The sequence below is a fragment of the Rhincodon typus genome, chromosome 12, assembly GCF_021869965.1.
Source record: "Rhincodon typus isolate 14 chromosome 12, sRhiTyp1.1, whole genome shotgun sequence".
NCBI classification, from domain to species: Eukaryota; Metazoa; Chordata; class Chondrichthyes; order Orectolobiformes; family Rhincodontidae; genus Rhincodon; species Rhincodon typus.
The window spans coordinates 56,489,893-56,510,744 of record NC_063343.1 but is presented as its reverse complement, the minus strand read 5'-3'; the positions used below and the strand labels follow the sequence as shown (position 1 = coordinate 56,510,744).

The 20,852-nt window shown below is 40.0% G+C and overlaps 1 protein-coding gene across 13 annotated transcripts in view; it reads left to right on the top strand.

The window, feature by feature from the left end:
• The window catches only part of hmgxb3 (HMG box domain containing 3), a 77,379-nt gene that overhangs the window by 9,258 nt on the left and 47,269 nt on the right, over window positions 1-20,852 (top strand). For all 13 annotated transcript variants that reach the window (XM_048603551.1, XM_048603554.1, XM_048603555.1 and 10 more), the window contains exons 2-9: window positions 1,384-1,540; window positions 6,654-6,828; window positions 10,629-11,234; window positions 14,451-14,540; window positions 16,414-16,560; window positions 17,092-17,151; window positions 18,449-18,825; window positions 19,713-19,840. In XM_048603551.1, the coding sequence (XP_048459508.1) occupies window positions 1,392-1,540; window positions 6,654-6,828; window positions 10,629-11,234; window positions 14,451-14,540; window positions 16,414-16,560; window positions 17,092-17,151; window positions 18,449-18,825; window positions 19,713-19,840 (1,732 nt within the window). In that variant the 5' untranslated portion in view covers window positions 1,384-1,391. The remainder of the gene's footprint in view (window positions 1-1,383; window positions 1,541-6,653; window positions 6,829-10,628; window positions 11,235-14,450; window positions 14,541-16,413; window positions 16,561-17,091; window positions 17,152-18,448; window positions 18,826-19,712; window positions 19,841-20,852) is intronic.

The following is a 20,852-nucleotide window of genomic DNA, read 5'->3' as shown; positions in this document are numbered from 1 at the left end:
TGTGTGTGTGTGTGTGTGTGTGTGTGTGTGTGTGTGTGTGTGTGTGTATATATATGTATATGTGTGTTGACACAGAACAGAGAGGAAGTAATGGTCAGATATGGAAATGTTGTCTTTATTTATTAAGATGACCCACAAGCTTGTCAAAAGTATCATTATATCTAAATGTTGCATCTTCAGGTGCTACTTTGCTCGATTCACTGAACCTGTGTCTTAATGCATCACAAACTCCTGCAGTTCTCCACCAATGTGTAACCTCCTGAAATCATACTTAAATTAAGCATTTGAAAAAGTGTTACATCACATCTTCTGTTAATTTTATCTGTGCATCAATGTGTAATATTCAATCAATTTTACCCCTCATTTGTTGAGTAACAAAATAAATCTACCGCCACTCTGTGCGATTAGTTTTGAGGCTTTCATATGCTGAAGCCCTGATAGGCATGTGCCGATCTTACTGGATGCTTGAGAATTCATTGAAATCGGTTTGAAACTAATCAACAATTAATGGATTGTGGACTACATTTTTAAGACTATAGGAAATAGGATCAGGAGTAGGCTGTTCAGCCCCTTGAGCCTGCTCTGCCGTTCTAAAGACTGTCAGAAGTCTCACAACACCAGGATATAGTCCAACAGGTTTATTTAAAATCATAAGCTTTCGGAACACTGCTCCTTCGTCAAGTGACCTCACTACTTCAGCTGATGAAGGAGCAGTGCTGTGAAAGCTTGTGATTTAAAATAAACCTGTTGAACTATAACCTGGTGTCATGTGACTTCTGACTGTCCATCCCAGTCCAACACCAGCACCTCCATATCATACAATTCAGTAGGATTGTAACTGATATTCCTCATGTCCACTTCCTTTCCCCATAACCCTTGATTCCCGTCCTGATCAAGAATCTATCTATCACAGCCTTAAATATATACAATTACTCTGCCCTCTATTTGTCTCTTTGGCAACGAGTTCCAAAGACTGTCAGCACTCAGAAGAAATTCCTCCTGTTCTGTTAAACTGGTGTGCCTTAATTCTGAGATAGTTACCCACTGGCTGTAGGCTTTCCCATGAGGGGAAACATTTCCCTCACATTTACCCTGTCAAGCCCATTAAGAATCCCATGTTTCAATGATTGTAGACCAGCTTTGAATAAGTCACAAAGTTTCAATGTCTCATTCTCTCTATTTAAAAAACTGCAAGAAGCTGTACTATTTATACAGTCTCTCATTTGTTCTCTTAATTGCCCATAGATTATTCTGACTTGATTTAGAGCCTGAAAACACATAAAGGTTCATATCCAAATTGTTTGGCTTTGCATTGCATCTATTAAGTGGTGGTATACAATTTTCAAGTGGTGCATTTCAGTTTAATTTTTTGTGTCTCTGTAGCATAAGGAATGGACGCCCCATATGATGGAGCAGAGATAACATTGGTAACTGAAGAAATTGAAGGCTGTTACAGCTGCACAAAAAATTTTCCACCTAAAAAGAAAAAGAAATGGAAAGATCAAAGTGAGGATGGAGGTAAAAAAAGCAAGAAGCCCAGGTAAAGACCAATTCTTTATCATCCAGAAGATGCTATTCATCTAAAATCTCAAGCAGGCTTAAATGGTCAAGTTTAGCCTGGAGGTCATACCTCAGTCATCCCATTTGTGTATTTATTGGATTGATCCTAGTGATTGGAAGTAATGTAGCAGCAGATTTTCTGTGCAGCGCACCAGCATCTGCACCTGTAATTCTGATGATACGCTTACCTAGATGATTAGGATTGCTTGCAAGTGTGTAAAATGCACTACTTTGCTAAACTTCATTATGTGGAAGATTTTTCAATTATAATATTGCTATATGACAGCACCCGCGTTAAAGCTTTGCTCTGGTTCATTCGCAAGCTGGTTCTATGTCTGATTGGCTTCAGTTTGATCCAATTAGGAATTAATATCACTCCTACTGGATATATTTGTAACATTGAAGTGTTCTATCACTGTCCATGCATTTAACACTGAGACTTAAACACTGAACATATGTTGAAACTTAAACTGATGTAGAAATTATTCTAATTAGAGAATACAAAACCTAAACAGAATTACTTATTGGGCTCCAACAAACGTGGTGTCCAGATTTTAAAGCCCTACCTTCAGAATGATGTCACTGCCATTAGAGAGGCCAATTAAAAGATATGTTAAGATTGTATTAGGGATGAGATTTTAGAGTTATCAAGGGAGACTGCATGACATGGTCCTTGCAATGTTAGACCCAACTAGGGTTCAGGACCTGACAAGCTTTGGAAAATTAAGAAGGATTTTGATGAGCTAAATAAGAGAACAGCGAACATGTATAGAAAGATTATTAAAAACAAAAATAGAATACTTTAGCAGATAATAGAGAGTGTAGCATCGGTGATATTGGCTTGTAAAAATGAAATTATTTGTAAATCGAAAAGTTATTGGTAAGGACAAAAGAACAGAAGTCATTGAATAGCTCTTTTAGAGATCTAGCACAGATGTGATGAACTGATTGGTGTCAGCTCCATTCTAAAACTATGCTTCTCCAAAATTCCCAAAATCTGATTTGTGGTAATGATACTGCAGAGTGTTCAAAAACAGAGAATATGTTGACGGATGGAGTCAGTCTTGAATGTGTTCTGTAGCATTGAATATGGATATTTCATCCAATTTACAAACAGAAATCAGGTACTCTCACCACTTTAAGAACATGCTCTTTAGTTGTATAGTGGATTGATTGATTATTTTTTAAGTAGTAATTCCTGACTTTATTGAAATTAATCATTTGTACAGTTCCTAGCCTCAAAACTGTCTTGATTTAGAAATATGAACTGATACATTTTTTGGAAGAAACGTAAGGGAAGGAAATATAAGACAAAATTTTAAAATTAGTAGAGGAGCCAGGAGACTTGGTGATTTTGATATGCACATTTTAAAATTGGAATGACGGCCTGATGGGATCCAAGCACAACAGCGGAGATAGGATCTTCAAGTTGTAAAATACAGCAGCAGTGTGCATTGCTCAGTCTTTGACATAACTCTGTTATTAATTGTATGACTCAACTCCAACCAAACTCAATCTTTGACTGCTGCTGACTGAAAGATCTGGGGCAATTTTTCAGTTTATGAATCAATAACTAAACTAAACGAGCATGCCACTTCTGTCACAGACTTCATCAGTAAGTGTGTACAAGACTGCATGCTGAAGAAGTTAATCCAAGCGTTTGCTAGCCAGGAGCCATAGATGAACCGGAAGATCTACTCCCTGCTGAAGTCCATGTCTGCGGTATTCAAGTTGGGTGACTGTGACATATATGGGAAATCGAGGTACGATCTTTGCAAAGCCATCAGGGACACCAAGAGACAATTCCAGATTAAATTGGAGTTCCAGACTACCCTCACAAACATAGGTCGACTGTGGCAAGGCTTGCACAGGGCTGCAAAGCAAAGTCAAGTAGAATTGCTGACAACAATGTATCTGTCCCCAATGAGCTCAATGCATTCTATGCCCGCTTTGAACAGAAGATCAGTGAAATGATGTCACCTGCCTGACAGCCTCAGGTGCACCTGTACCCACAGTCACTGCTGCAGACATCAGATAGGCCTTCTGGAGAGTGAACCCATGGGGAGTGCCTAGCCATGCACTCAGATCCTGCATGGACCAACCGGTGAGAGTATTTGCAAACATCTTTTAGCCTCTCCTTACTACAGTGTGCGGTTCCCACCTGCTTCAAGAGATCACTGTCGTTCCGGTGCCAAGAGAAAATTAGACACCGTGCCTTAATAACTACCACCTGGCGGCTGTGACATCCACCATTTATAAATGCTTTGAGAGGTTAGTAATGGCACACCTCAGCTCTAGCATCTCAGATTGCCTTGATCCGCTACAATTTGCCTACCATTGCAATAGATCTGCAGTAGACTGCCATCCTCTTGGCCCTGCACTCAACCCTGGAACATCTAGATAACAAGGACAACCAGACTCCTATTTATTGACTTCAGGTCTGCCTTCAACACCATAATTTCAACCGAACTCCTCTCCAAGCTCTGATACATAGGACTATGCTTCCCCCCACTCCTACTGGATCCTCCACTTCTGACCTTTTATTTATTCACGGGATGAGGGGTGTCGCTGGCTAGGCAGTATTTATGGCCCATCCCTAATTGTCCAGAGGGCAGTTAAGAGTCACCACGTTGCTGTGGCTCTGGGTCACATGTAGGCCAGATCAAGTAAGGATGGCAGTTTCCTTCCCTAAAGGACATTAGTGAACCAGATGGGGTTTTCCGACAATCAACCATGGATTCACAGTCGTTTTTGGATTCTTAATTCCAGATATTTATTGAGTTCAAATTCCACCATCTGCCATGCCGGGATTTGAACCCAGATCCCCGGGACATTATTTGGGTCTCTGGATTAACAGTCCAGCGATAATGCCACCAGGCTGTCGCCTGCAGTCTGTAATCAGTAAGGATAGGCGACAACAACTCTCCACAATAGCACTCAACACTGGTGCCCTGCAAGGCTGCATACTCAGTCCCTTACGGTACTCCTTACATGCTCACGACTGTATGACCAAATTCAGCTTCAGCTCTAGCTCCATTTACAAATTTGCTGATGGCGCCACCGTAGTGAGTCAGATCTCAAACAGCGATGAGAAAGGGTACAGGAAAGAGATAGAGAGCTTAGTGGCATGGTGTAAAGACAACAATCTCTCACTCCTTGTCAGCAAAACAAAGGAACTGGTCACCGACTTCAGGAAATGGGGTGGAGGATAGGTCCCTGTCTGTATCACTGGTGCTGAGGTGGAGGTGGTCGAGACCTTCATGTTCCTAAGAATATATATCACCAACTCTCTATCCTGGTCCATCCATGTGGATTCTACAGTCAAGAAAGCACATGAAAGCCTCTACTTCTCGAGGCTAAAGAAATTCGGCAGCCCACAATGACTCTTATTAATTTTTATGGATGCACTGTAGAAAATATAAAATCCAGATGCATCACAGCTTGGTTTGGCAACTGCTCTTCCCAAGACCACAACAAGTTACACAGAGTTGTGAATGTAGCCCAGTCCGTCACGGAAACCAGCCTTCCTTTCATTGACTCCATCTACACTTCCCGCTGCCTCAGGAAAGTAGCCGACATAATGAAAGACCCCTCCCACCCCTGTTATACACTCTTCCACCCTTTTCAGTCGGGCAGAAGATACAATAATATGAAAACATATACCAATGGTTCTAAGAACTGCTTCTTCCCTGCTGTTATCAGACTTGGGTTAAACTTTCTCTGCACCTTCTCTGTACGTGTAACACTATGTTCTGCATTCTGTTCTGTTACGCTGATGTACGTATGTAAGGTATGATTTGTCTGGATAGCACGTGAAACAGTACTCTTCACTGTCTCAGTACATGTAACAATAATAAATCAAATCAATAGCTAGATGGCACAAGTTTAAGATAATCGTATAAACAAAACAATGTTTTAGGGTATTTTTTATTTAATCTTTTTCTCTAATCAACCTGTTCAGCGATGTTATTACACACCTCTGGAGCAGGTGGAACATGAACCTAGGCGTCTTGGGTCGGGGATAGGCAAATTACCATTACGCTACGTTACCAAAAGCATTATTAGGCTACTGTATTTCGGATCAGAACTATCCAAAGGAGAACCGTCCTAGCTTTTAGAGGGAAATAGATGGGTTGGGTAGAAATTAGAGAAATGGGCCTGAGTGGGCAAATCTTTCCGAAAGCTAGTGTAGGAATGACGGACTGAACACGGGATTCATTCTATGATATCAAGTCCTATGACTCGTAGACTTGTGTTGAATATATCAGTATTCTGCTAAACAAAATAGAAGTACATTAAGAACTATACGGTACTTCTTGACAGTCATGTAGCTTGCTTTTGAAGTTTTATTTGCAATGTATTTGGATAAAACCCTCATATATTAAATCTTTTCATTATCCTGATACGGAAGCTTCATCTTTATTTTTAAGTCCTGTGGCTCTTGTCACTTTCCAAGTTTATCCAGTAAGAAGCTAAGCCATAGATACCAGCCAAGTGCCAAGGTCAATCCCTAGTTTGCTGATTAAGTGAATTCTGACTGAGGCAGTGATAAGTTTGTTGCAATTAGGAGAGAAATCCTGATTTTTGAGAATCTTGGCTAAGACAGAAACATTTTGGTTCATGAAAGCAGATCTTTAACAATATCTCCATATTTTTGATGAATGTTCATTATTTTAAAAAGCATTTTAAAATTTGATTTAGTGTCAAAATCTTTTCACTTGTGGGATATCTTCCAATATTTAATCTGGCTCCCTTTAAACAACCGCAGCAACCTGTTTATATAATGCCTTTAATGTAATGAAATGTCCCGAAGTACCTCGCAGGAAGGCTTAAAAGAGTATCTTAAAGGTGGGAAATCAAGATAGAGAGGGGCATGGACAGTATCCTTGAACTTGGAGACTCGACAACTGAAGATGCAGCCACCAGTGGTAGAGCTATTAAAATCAGACATGTTTCAGTCACTGGCTTTGAGCAACACTGGTGTCTTGTAGAATATTTCAGGAATGACAAATTTCACTAGGTTTCTGTTCTTTTTGTTCATGCCAGTGACCTGCATGAAAACTCTATTTTAAACTGTTGTTTCTTTATTTCAGGCCGGCATATTTATTGTACTATTATGACACTCATTTAAAAGTGCAGCAAGATTTTCCAAATTTGCCTCGGTCTGAGATAAACAAGAAAATCAGTGAAAGCTGGAGGCGACTCAGTGTTGCTGAAAAGGGTATTTACCTTGAAAAGGCAAAGCTGGAAAAAGAAGGAATAGATCCGGTAAAAAGTTTTCTCTTGTAGCTGCAATAATAGCAACAAAATACTGTGAATGCTGGAAATCTGAAATCAATAACAGAAATGCTGGAGAAACCCGGCAGGTCTAACACCATCTGTGGCGAGAGGGTCAGAGTGAAAGGTTTGAATCTGATATGACTCTTCAGAACTGAATGGGGCCGGAAAATAGTATTTTTTATGCTGTAGATGGGAATGGTGTAAATTGATCAGGGTGCCTAAAACAAATGATGAAAACTGTGCTAATGGTGGTAAAGGAGCGACTCCGATATAAAATAGGGGTAAACGAAAAAGAGGAAATGTGTTGATCAAATCCTGAAGGCTATAAAACGTATGAGTGGAAAATGAGGTGGTGTTCCTCCAGCTTGCACTGAGCTTCGTTGGAAAATTGCAGCAGACCAAGGATGGAAATGTTGGAATAGAAGCAAGATGGTTTGTTGAAATTTCAAATGACTGGAAGGTTGGGCATATTATGACAGACTGAGCAAAGGTGTTCTGCAAAGTGATCATCCAGCCTGTGTTTGGTCTCACCAAAGTAAAAGTGACCATATTTGACCAGGAAGTACAGTGGACTATACTTAAAGATGTTCAAATAAGTGACTGCTCCACTGCTTCATCTGGAATGTGTTCTTTGGGTCTTTGGCAGTGAGGAGGGCAGAAGTGAAATTGTAAGTGTTACATCATCTTTGATTGCATGAGAAAGTGCCATGGGTTGGGGTGAAGAAATCTTAGGAGTGATGGGGGAGTAGATCAGGCTGTTGCGGGAGTGAACAGTCCCTGCAGGTTGGTGATAGTGGAGGGAGGGGAGGGAAGATGCATGTGATGGTTGTATCCTGCTGGAGATGGCAGAAACAGCACTGGATGATCCTTTGAATGTGGAGACTAATGGGTTGGAGAAGAACAATAAGGGGAACCTATTGTTTTCTGACGAAGGGGAATGGGCGAAGGTAGAAGAACTGGAAATGGGACTGGACGAGGCTGGGGGCCCTGACAACCATGAGATCAAATCCTCATTCGAGGAAAAAGAAGGCACCTATGCAAAAAACGGCATGATTGGACAGAGAAATTGGAAAAATGGAATGGTGTCCTTGTGGGAAGCAGGGTGTAAGGAAGTGCAGTCAAGGTAACTGGGAGTTGATGGGTTACTGGTGGGTAGCTTATCCCCAGTAAAGAAAGTTAAGTCAAGGAAGGGAAGGGAAGAATCAGAAGGACCAGGTGACTGTGAGGGAAAGAGATAGTAGGAACTGCCGATGCTGGTGAATCTGAGACAACAAGGTGTAGAGCTGGATGAACACAGCAGGCCAAGCAGCATCAGAGGAGCAGGAAAGCTGACGTTTTGGGCCTAGACCCTTCTTCAGAAATGGGGGAGGTGGATAGAAGATGGATAAAGGAGAAGATAGGTGGAGAGGGGACAGACAGGTCAAGGAGGCGGGGTTGGAGCCAGTAAAGGTGAGTGTAGGTGGGGAGTTAGGGAGGAGATAGGTCAGTCCAGGGAGGACGGACAAGTCAAGGGGACGGGATGAGGTTAGTAGGTAGGAGATGGAGGTGGGAGGACAGGTTAGGGAGGCGGGCACGAGCTGGGCTGGTTTTGAGATGCGTTTGGTGGAGGGGAGATTTTGAAGCTTGTGAAGTCCACATTGATACCATTGGGCTGCAGGGTTCCCAAGCGAAATATGAGATGCTGTTCCTGCAACCTTCGGGTGGCATCGTTGTGGCAGTATGGGAGGCCCGGGATGGACATGCTGTCCAAAGAGTGGGAGGGGGAGTTGATTGGTGCAAACCAAGCGTAGGTATTCTGCAAAGCGGTCCCCAAGCCTCTGCTTGGTTTCCCTGACTTAGAAGACGCAACACCTGGAACAGAGGATACAGTATACCACATTAGCAGCTGTGCAGGTGAACATCTGTTTGATGTGGAAAGTCTTCTTAGGGCCTGGGATGGGGGTGAGGGGTTGGTGTAGGGGCGGTGTAGCACTTCCTGCCGTTGCAGGGAAAGTGCCGGGGTGATGGGGCTGGTGTGGAGTGGACAAGGGAGTCACAGAGAGTCGGGGAAACCAAGTGGAGGCTTGGGGACCGCTTTGCGGAACACCTATGCTCGGTTTGCACCAAACAACTGCACCTCCCAGTCGCGAACCATTTCAACTCCCCCTCCCACTCCTTGAACAACATGTCCATCCTGGGCCTCCTGCAGTGCCACAACGATGCCACCCGAAGGTTGCAGGAACAGCATCACATATTCCGCTTGGGAACCCTGCAGCCCAATGGTATCAATGTGGACTTCACAAGCTTCAAAATCTCCCCTTCCCCGACCGCATCCCAAAACCAGCCCAGCTCGTACCCGCCTCCCTAACCTGTCCTCCCACCTATCCACTCCTCCCACCTCAAGCCCCACCCCCATCTCCTACCTACCAGCCTCATCCCGCCCCCTTGACCTGTCCATCCTCCCTGGACTGACCTATCCCCTCCCTAACTCCCGACCTACACTCACCTTTACTGGCTCCAACCCCACGTCCTTGACCTGTCTGTCTCCTCTCCACCTATCTTCTCCTTTATCCGTCTTCTATCTGCCTCCTCCTTTCTCCCTATTTATTTCAGAATCCCCTTCTCCTCCCCCATTTCTGAAGAAGGGTCCAGACCTGAAACGTCAGCTTTCTTGCTCCTCTGATGCTGCTTGCCCTGCCGTGTTCATCCAGCTCTACACCTTGTTGACTGTGAGGGAAAGATGGAAATCGAAAGCAAAACTAATTTTTTTTCCAATTCTGGACGAGCAGGAAGCAGCACTGATGACATTATTGATATTCAGGAGAAGTTGTTGTTGGCAATGCCCTGAGTAGGACTTGAACAAGGAATGTTCCATACTACACACCAAGCCTTGTTATCACATGGCCTGCTAGTACAACTAACCCATTGTAAGTCATTTACGATCTTCATTAACATTATTCCTCCTCCCTGGCTGACCTTTACCCACTCCTTTGCCAGCACAACTGTTTTTTTCTGTCTCTGGCCTCCATTTCTACCTATCATTTACTCGTTCCCACATTCCCCACCCCTTCGCCAGCATATACCAACCTTTTCCTAGCTACTATCAGTTCTAAAGAAGGGTTACTGGAACCAAAACATCAACTCTGGTTTCTCTCCCTAGATGCTGCCACAACTACTGAGTTTTTCCATCAATTTCTGATTTTTTTTGTTTCTGATTTCCAGCATCTGCAGTTCTTTCTTTTTTTTTTGTTTAATATTAAATGATACTTGGCTGAAAACTAGTAACATTAGAGACTGTAGCGTTGCTGGATCACATTTGTCTGTCATTGAAAACTATTTCTGGATTACATTTACAGTGATTTAGTTTAATCATGTGTCTTTTTGCTAATGTCATCATTCCTCAGCAATAAAATATTTGATGTTTCCATCTGTACTTTAGAAAAAGTACTGTCAACAAAAAGATGAATCTGAATATGGCCATCTTGTATGAAAACAAGCTGTATCTGATTAAAGAACAAATAACACTAGGATTCTCTCAAGGCTGTAATCTTGCATTGAAATATCAACCTATTATTTATCCTTTGCTCTGATTGTGATGTCATTTGGACCTCTAAATTTGATGTTTACTTTGCAAGCAATTGCTCTCAAATAACATTTATCTCTTGCACTCAAACATGATATTGGTGTTAAAATAATAATCGTTTCCAGCAAAAGTGAAAACTTTGCCTCTTTGTATTTATATTTTTAAATTTAATCAAATGCTACACAAATGAGTTGTGCTCATGTGTGCTCTTTTTTGCACTCTACAGAGTGATAAACTAATCAATGCATCAGCTGGTGCCCCTCCAACTGATATTCCAGGATTCCGTAAAATTCTTCCTCGTTCCAGTTATATTATAATTCCCACTTCTAATCTGCCTGGTGATGGAAATGGTCAGCAGCTGGCTCAATCTCCTACACAGAGGGAAGGTGAAGGCAATCCAACATGGCAGACTCTTACCCACGACACTATACAGAGCCTTTTTACAGGCCCTATTGACAGTACTGAGGAGAGCATTGCTATTGATGGAATTACCGATGAAGCTTTCATTCACACTGAAACAATGCAGGAGATTGTTACATCGGAGATGCTTTCTCAATTTTCTAATTCTGGAGATGATAAAGTGGCAGGAGAACTGACCACCAATGAGACTTCTTTAGAGTTGACACATCCTTATGATTCTCCTTGTGTTGTTATTGAAGGAACATTGATAGGTGCAGGAAGTGATGCTTCAGAAAGTGTTGCTAGCTGCACAAACCAGCAAACTGTGGAAGTTAATCCTGTGATGGCAGTATTATCAGATCAGAGCAAACCAAGTGGGAATCTCACTTCTCATAAAGCTCTCGGACAGGCTGTTTGTATTAATAACAAACAGGTAAGAAACTCTATTTGCTTTCAATCCCTACATCTCAAAGTATTGAGATTGGTTACCTATGTGATCTCTACAGTTCAAATGATTGAGAGGTGACCTCACTAAGATATATAACGTTCTCACAGGGCTTGACGGGGTAGATGCAGAATGGCTGGGGACACTCTGGAAATAAGGAACACTGTCTCAGGATAAGGGATGGGCGGTTTAGGACTAAGGCGAAGAGGAATTTCTTCACTCGGCATGAATCTTTGGAAATTTCTTTTGCAGAGGATTGTCAGGGATCTGTAAATGAGTACGTTCAGGATAGTGATTGAGAGATTTCTAGATAGTGAAGGGACATGGAGAAAATAGAATTGAGGTAGATGATCAGCCATGATCTCATGGAGGAGCAGGCTCAAGTGGTTGAATCATCTAGTCATGCTCCAATTTCCTATGTTCCCATATTTTTATATTGAACGAATGTAATATAAGGACCAAGCATAATTCATGTTTTTAATAAGCAAGAGCAACAAGTTACATTTATATAGCATCTTTTTTAATGTAAGACCAAGTCTGCTGCCACCATATGTATATGCACTGTTTAAATTAAATTAATTAATGCACATTCAAATGATCTTGGGTTAACGGGGGAAGAGAGTGGCCGTGAAGAAGATTGAAGGATGGGGGTGTGGTGTGGAAGGATGGAGTCCTACTGACCACCATACCTTCCCCCACCCACGTCCTATGCACCTGACCTCCTGTTTGCAGACCATCCCGCTTCTTGAAGCAGATGGGGACTTCACATCATAGTAAGGAGAGGTTAAAGATGTCTGAGAATACTCTCACCAGCTGGTCCACAAAGGATCTGAGTGCACGGCCGGTGACTCCATCTAGGCCGATCACTTTCCATGGACTCGCCTTAAGAAGGCTGATCTAATGTCTGCGGCAGTGATTGAGGGTATAGGTGCATCTGAGGCTAATGGGGCAGGTGATATTGTTTCATTGTCTTCAGTTCAAAGCGAGCGTAGAATGTGTTGAGCTCATCGAGTAGGGATATACTGTTGCCTGCAATTCTGTTTGTCTTCACTTTGTAGCCCGTTATGTTGTGTCAGCCTTGCCACATACGACCGGTGTCCATGTGGTTAGTATGGGTCTTAAGCTTAGTTTGGTATTGCCACTTGGAGTCCCTGATGTCCTTATGAAAGTTGTACTTGGATTTCCTGTATAAGTTGGGGTCACCCAACTTGAATGTCTCAGACCTGGACTTCAGGAGGCAGTGGATTTCCTGGTTCATCCGTGGTTTTCAGTTGGGAAGTGTTTGGATTACCTTCTTCAGCACGCAGTCATGTACGCACTTACTAGTGAAGTCTGTAATGCTAGCGCTACACTCGTTTAGGTTGGCAGCTGAGTTGTTAAATATGGACCAGTCGACTGATTCTAAGCAGTCCCATAAAAGTGCAATTAGGCATGGGTAATGAATGCTGGCCTAACCGGTGGTACCTACATGCCATGAATTTTTAAAAAAATCTTGGCATGTCCTGAGTCCACAAAAGACCCGATGCGAAAGCAGGTGTGTTCAAATTAATTGTCTATGAGCAACTTACTTTTAGTCTAACTCCCCTCTATATCAATCATTGTAACTGGATCAAAATCCTGGAACTCCTTTTCTAACAATACAATGTACCCACATTCATGGACTACAATGGTTCAGGAAGGCAGTAATAAGCCAAGGGCAGTTGAAGAGGGTGCTATTTATTGGCCTTACCAGTGATGCTTTCATCTCATGAATACGTAAAAAAAATTGGAAACTGGAGGGGAAATTATGCAAACTCCTTCCATGTGTCCAGCACTACTGACTTCATTCTTTATCAAAGTTAGAGCGATCAGGATTTTTTGTCACAAATCAAAATCCTGCGCAGCACATTGGCCATCATTTGGCTATGAACCAGAGGGATTTCTGCAAGTTGTTTTTACCCTTCATTTCATTGAACCTGCCAGACTAGAATTTATTTATCTGTGCAGAAATTTGAGCCTTGTTGTTACAACTTAGAAATTGTAAGCCAAACCAGAACAGTCTCAATATCACTGGACTCACAACATAGTGAAATTAAAACATTCAATGACCCTCAAATTTGTTTAATTGTTCTTAACCAAATTTTACAAGTAACAGATCTTGGGGACTAAGTTTATAACTTAAACAAAATTAACAATTTATTATTAATAATGTCACTTTAGTGAACACAGACAACAAAGCAATTAATATCTAGGATCTCAGCCAAACCTCCTTGGATCATAAGCCCCTGATAGACAAACAGAGTGAGAGATAAATTGAAACAAAGTTTTTAAAAAAAGTCACAGTTTGCCAGTTTATTACCATTACGAAAATGAATACCAGATCTTCATGAAATTCTTGGATGAGGGAGTGGTATTACAGGCATGTACAACTCAATATCTTGTTTGAATTCTGAAGTGACTAGTTAATGTAAACAATTACAGTCGTCTTCTAGAGACTTTTACTTGTTTCTTATAGACTGAGATTCTTTTCTCAGAACATTCAAAAAGTTGATAACTGGAGAGAAATTAGAGAGCGTGAAACCCAAAAAAAAACAGAAGTCCGGAGTTTCCTTGGCTAAACTGCGTCCTGATCAAAACCCAGTCTGCAACAGTTCACTCATTGTTTTCGCTTTCATTTTCAACATTCTCTATGGTAGGCTAGCCAGCATTGGTCCTCCCTTGATTAATTTAACATCTGACCAGCTGTCAGTCTGGACTATGGCAGCGTCTCGGTGCCAAATCATCTGCAGTGTCCTGATATTCGTAGTTAACTGCATTATCATTCCAGGCCAGCACTCAACAGCAAACAGTGGTCTTTTGTGTCTCTTTTTAAAACAAACTGCTGTTTGAAGTTCAATTTTCAACTTCATCTCTCAGTTCCAAACAAAAATTGAGAAAAATAGTGATGGCCTCAACATTTTTTTTTGAATATAGCAAGTATGTGTGACATCCACAACCACATTTTGCATTGCCCATGTGCTACTCACACCTTGCTGGAACAGATAGTAGGTAGGAAAATAGCGAAGATTTTTAAGCTGTTTGAGGTAAATGCAGGACCTATTTATCAATTGATCCACTTCACAAAATGCTTGAATTTATGATGGAAATGAATAGTTTTATTTTAATGGTCATTGTTTACATGCTATTTACAATGAAGTGACAATATAAATTAATTTTCCTTATTAGGATTCAGGGGAAAATGTTCCAGCATCGACTACCCAATTCTTAATGTTACCGTTGACAAGCAAACAATCATCAACAGCTCCAACAAAAAAGGTCAGAACTTGTATAAGCAAGCTGTGGTAGAATTCTATATTTGAATAGGAGTGTAGAGCAAAATTTGCCAGGTAATCCTATTATGTTTTCAGCTTTTTAAAAATACATTTTCTGTCTTGGGAGCGGTCTCTGTAAATGCGTGTTGTTGATTTTCTGACATGACAACTGAAAAACTGTATTTGAATAATCTACCCTTGCAGTTTGCATGACCTGAAAGTTTGATAAATATCGTATTTAGAGTCATGTGTTTACTGGATTAAAAGTCCATTTTATGACTAGCTATCATAGTCATTTATTTGAGCTTACCCTTATAAAATAAATATTAGTTCATTTTATATTTAGCAGGAATATTTATATGCAGTAATAACTAGAAGGCTCTAATGAGTTTGTTTTCCTTGTTGGTTATAAACAATTACATGGATTATGGAGCACAGAAATGGGCCAACTTTTCTGTCAGTGTTTGTACTAGATGCAAGTCTACTTGAATTTCATTTCCCTTAGCCTTCACCCTCTCCAATTCCCCAGCATATCCTTTTTTTATTCTTATCTAATATGCATAAGTGTAGTTTACTTTTGACCATATCTAATCTATTTGCTTTCATTGCTTCATGTGGTAGCTAGTTGTATGTTTTGAAGAAATGTCTGTGCTGAACTACACTCTGTTCTGTTCTTAGTCATCATATTCCTTAAGTTGTAAAGTGAAGTCTATAATATGCATCTCACATTTAATATCCTCTGTCTAAATCAATACTTGAATAAAACAAAGCAATTGAAGTGAAACAATTTCGTTTTTCTTCCAATCTGTTGTCATTAGCCATTCTAGGAAATCACGGTCACTTCTGTAGTTCCCTATCAAAAGTTTTCATTTTCTATTCATTGGATGTGGGTGCCACTAGCTAGACCATGTGTCCTTTAGACATGTGTGGTGTTGGTAAGCTGCCTTCTTGAATCACTACAGTTTATGTGCTGTAGATAGATCCACAATGCTGTCAAGGAGTGCTTACAACTTGATTCAAAATCCCCTTAGTCAAAAGTTTGTATTTCCTATATTCCAAGGAAACTCTCGCCTTCAATTTGTGTGGTTAAAAGAAGTTCATATTTTGACAATGATTTTTAGTGTTATAATTTAAATGGCTCTTTTGTAACATATGTTTCAGTGCACTTCATTTTCTCGAGCCATACTTACTGTAAGCAACTTCCCTTTGGGGAGTGTAGCTAGTGATTATTCTAAAAAAAAAATTGTATTTCCATCAAATGTTGCAACCTTGAAAGATTAACATGTCTCTTCTTGCTTCAAGTATTGAATGACATGCCAAGTGCTTCAGGATTTTCTGTTTTCCCAATTTCTGGTACCTTTCCTACTATTTGAATCTTGTTTGAAAAACAAAATATAATGAAAAACATAGTATTTGCGATGTGCATAGCATCACAGAATGAGGCCATTTGGCGTGTTGTTTCTGCTGGCTCGCCAAAGGAACAATTCATCAAGCCCTGCATAGAATTATACTAGAAGAACTGGCTGTCTTGAATTTTCAACTTTTATGAATCTCACAATCCAAGTTCATTTTTACATTTTTATTTGCAATACTAGAATCACCATTGTCACTGGATGGGTTTAACTCATTGGTTCAACAAGTTGTAGAGGGGGGAGAAAAAGAACATGTTTAAGATTATATAAGTTAATCTCCCAAAACTACACAACAACTTGGTTTTAAAAAAAATTAACAGGGAGCAAGGCTGAGACATCCAGTCACACTGTGGTACCGCATATTTATATTAAATTGTTACTTTGAGTTTTTATATGTCCAAAGAAAATTGCTGTGAATGTTGTGCAACTGCTAACTGTGTTTGAAATCCGTTTTGTTTTCTACAGCCCATCTTTGCCCAAAAGACAACCTATACACGAAGAGGTCGTGGCAGTTGTCCAAATCCAAACTGTTTGTTTACATATGTCACAAGGCACAAACCTCCACAATGTCCAAATTGTGGCAAGTGGCTGGGAGGGAAATGGATTCCAAAGGTAATTTAATAACACATTTGATGATAATTAAATCTAGTTTTAGTCCCAATAGAATAATTAGGAACATCTGGAAGTAAAAGCCAATTTCAATTATAATGGCCATCCTTGAAACTAGAGCTCGGATGATATTGTCATAAACCATTTGACGAACTTACAATTTACAGTTGGACTGAAGATGAGATGGTTTTCTGACTCATTTGTCTCCTTCAGCAAAGACATTTTGTGGCCACATTAGGAATTTCTCTTTACTCAAAATATTCATCAACTTTAGATGAATACAAAGTCTTTATGGACTACTTCCTTTTGAGAAAGAACTATATATTTTGGTTCCTATCTGTGATAGTTACTGGACTAAACATGGTAACACTGGAGGTGAAGAACCCTGATGCATCAATCATTTCGTACTTCTTCCACACTATCTTTAAAAGTAGAGCTTTGAGATGAAGCTGATGCCTTGTTTAAGTAAATTGTATTTTTAAGAAATCTTTTTTTCCATGCATATCAATTTTGACCATGATTTGTTTATAACAGGGTAAGGAATTGCAAGTGTTAAATGTACATGTGGAATGTAATCAAGAGAGGCAAAACAAGGTATGTTATTAAATGCATAGCAAACTTTGTTTTAATTGGCATTCTCGATAAACCTGCAAAAATTATGTACCTCCAAATACTAAGTTTACTGAATATTATTCTATCCAATTATTATAGTTGTTTCGTTTATTTACCTTGATGTAAGTATGCTTGTTGTTTAATTGAATGGTCACACAAAGTATCAACAGTTGATTCAATTTTGAGTCAATTTCTCCTCAAATATTGCGATCTACCACAATGTCTGAATCGTCAGTTGAGCGTGGGAAGGCTGTCTGCCAGTAAGCTTCATTTAAGGCAAAGTTGCATTATCATTTAAGTGATTTATGCTGTAAAGAAAGTATAAAAGTAATGTGTGTACCCCCTACCTTACATTCCTATTACTTAGTGTCAGTTTTTACATTGATTTTGTGGACCTCTTGATTATCCGAAATATTTGATCAACCAGCACACTCCTGGTCCCATAGGTGCTGGTTGATAAAAGAATTGCTGTACTTTTCCTGTTTCTCATGTTTTTTTTTCCTCAACCAATATTGTCTGTATGAAGTAGGATTATTTTGCATTCATGAATTTGTAACTAGCAATTGAAACTTTTCCACTTAAGAAAATGCAAATTTTAACATTGCTGAAACTGCTTTTAATATTGATCACATGTGTCTCTGGAAGGATTATAAAATTGAATGATATAAGCCCTGTCCTTCATTTAAAATATCTAGGAATTGAATTTCGTCAAACCTCCAAATGAAGGGACAGTTTTTAATTTTGCATTCTTTTAAAATGAAAATGTATTCTCTTAGAAACTTTGTTCTTAAAAGTAAATATTTTAAAATAATCAGTTTTACTTTTCTTTAGTGTTCCAGTGCCAGACGAAGAATGGCTCACAGATTAATTTCTTTCTTTTTTAAAAGTGAAGTAGCTTTGTTTAGAAGTCTCAACATTCCTATTGTTAAATGGAAACATGCTGTATTAGGTTAAAGATAATGTAAGTTATTACAATTAAAGGACTAGCACTATGGTTATTCTGTAATTTCTTAGTATTTTAGTTCATATAGTTATATTTTAGGTCATCGCAACTGCCCAGGTACAATGATTAGCTGAACTTCATACAGGAATTATAGACTGAACTCACATGTTGGCTTTGCAATATTCCATTCTAAACAAATTGAACAGAATATTATAGCTTATTTCTGTATGCTCTGTTGCAAAATCTTTGTTAAGAAGAAGCAAGAATGTATACATAATACTGAGTAGATTTTTCTTAGCAAGCTCTCAAAGCATATTTTTTTCTGTAAATGGACAGGAAACAACAGATGTGTCTATCGGCACAAAGGACGCAGCTCAATCCAGTTTGGAAAGTTCACAGGCAGTGAGCCAGCTTCTCAGTGTGGCTTCAGAAGATCAAGGGGAGGAGGAACAGCAACAAATGCAAACTAATTGGCAACAAACTATACACGTTGAACCCAATGAATCAACTATAGCAGTGTCCACTGTACAGACGGAGGAACAGGTTCTTCCAGTACAGCTTTGCAGTGCAGCATCGACTGATGAGCATACAGTGGGAGCACGGTCTGAAGTTGTCGTAAAGGAGCCGGAGATTCTAACAGACCAAACTTCAGGTGTCAGCAACACTGCAATCAGTGGCTCCCATGGAGTTAATAGTATGAGACCTGGATCGAGGTTAGTTGTTTTTTGCCGCAAAAATTTGATACTTCACTTTGTAGCTGCCAGTGATAGAAGATTACATCATATCAAGACTGACAGTTTTAGGAGAGTTCTGTAATTTGCAAAAAGAAGCAATACATAGCCAAGTTGAAATGTTGATGCTAATTGCCAAATCCCAAACAATCCAGCAAAACCATAACAGGGCATGCACTGTAGAGTAATGATTCCCTACAAAGCAGTGAGTGGATTGGCTTTATGGCATATTTACAGATGACAATACAGTGAATAATGTCATCTTATCCATTCATGATTCCTGATTTGTATTTGTGAACATGTACTGCAATATGTAGTAGACTTTGGCTTTTTTGGGGGTTGGGGGGAAGAAAAGTAGGTAAAGGTCACTTTAAAAAGATGAAAACACAAGTGGGAGTATTAATATATTATGAATGCCTGGTTATTGTTCTTCATATTTTAATCCACTTTCCACATGTGATCCTAGACAGAAAGTGTTGGTAAAGTCAGCTGTAGAGAAAGTACTCTAGCAATGCGTAACCCTTTTTTTTTTTTGCTGAGTAATTGCATATTTGCTAACTTGAGTACGTGGGCGAAGGTGACTAAAGAAACATCACAATCCCTGATTTGTCCACTGTATACTTTAAGAATGTTAAAACTTCAAAGAATTTGATACATTTTTTGGTTTGTTTGTCACCCTCTTTTCAAAAATAGTTAATAACCCAATAACACACGGGAGTTCATGCAAATATTAACTGACACCCCAAAAAAAGCATGTAGAAGAAAATAAATCTGTTAATAAGGTTGACCTGATGTCCAGTGAGAAACGTAAAGAACTTGACAGAGAATATATTTTATCAAGAATACGTTATCTTTTTTCTCCCCTGCAGTATTTGTAGACAAAGTTTACAAGTACGACGAAGGAACAAAACCAAAGGACGAGCAAAATGCAGCTTAATGACTGGTGCTGCCCGGTCACGTCCACGTGTTATTCTGCCAGCAACCCCATCTAATACAGGTAAGTATCAGTGTGGTGATATAAAAATACTGGTCTTATAACACTTTTAAAAAATACTCATTGAGGTTATTGGCAAACAGTGAGCTGCATATGATGCTATCTGGGTGGGTGCCAAATCCTTAGTCAAATTTAGGTTCTAGAGATTGAAAATATTTAGGGGGATTATTCCAGAAATTAGGGTCATGGCAGTGAAAGGCTGCGGAGTGAGGAGGCACGTTTGATCTTGGATTAGACAAGGCTACAGAAGTAGAGAAAGGGTGAGGCCAAAAAGTAATTTGAAAATTAGAAGAATTTTAAATGTGAGACTAATAAAGGCAATTATCCCATATGCCGCCTTAAATACCTTATGTACCTGTCCTGCTACATTCAAGGATGTGTGGATGTACTGATCTTCAGTACTTTCTAGGGTCCTACCATTCATAATGTAATCTCTTGCTTTGAGAACCCTCTCCAAGTACATTTTCCTCACCTGCCCACCTGACCAGTCTATCTAAAACCTACAGCAATTTACTGCTATCCTCATCATCATTCCACCCCCCCCACCAATTTTCCTGTCATCTGTGTGCTGCTTGATCATTTTACCCCTGCATTTAAGTCCAAATAATTTAATGTATGTTACAGACAGCCTCAGTACTGAGCCCTGTGGAACCCACTGGAAGCAAACGTCCAGTCACAGTAACGCTCCTCTACCATCCCCCTCGACTTCCTGTCTCGCAGCCAGTTTTAGGTCCAGTGTGCCACTTTGCTTTGGATATCATCAGCTCTTATGTTCTGAATCAGTGCGCACGAGTGACCATATCAAAGCCTTGCTAAAGTCCGTGTAAACTACATGAAATGAATTCCCCTTGTCAACACTACTGGTTGCTTCCTTTTAAAGTTTGATTAAATTTGTCAAACACCACCTTTCCCCAAATCCAAGATAACAAGGTGTAGAGCTGGATGAACACAGCAAGCCAAGCAGCATCAGAGGAGCAGGAAAGTTGACGTTTCGGGTCTGGACCTTTCTTCAGAA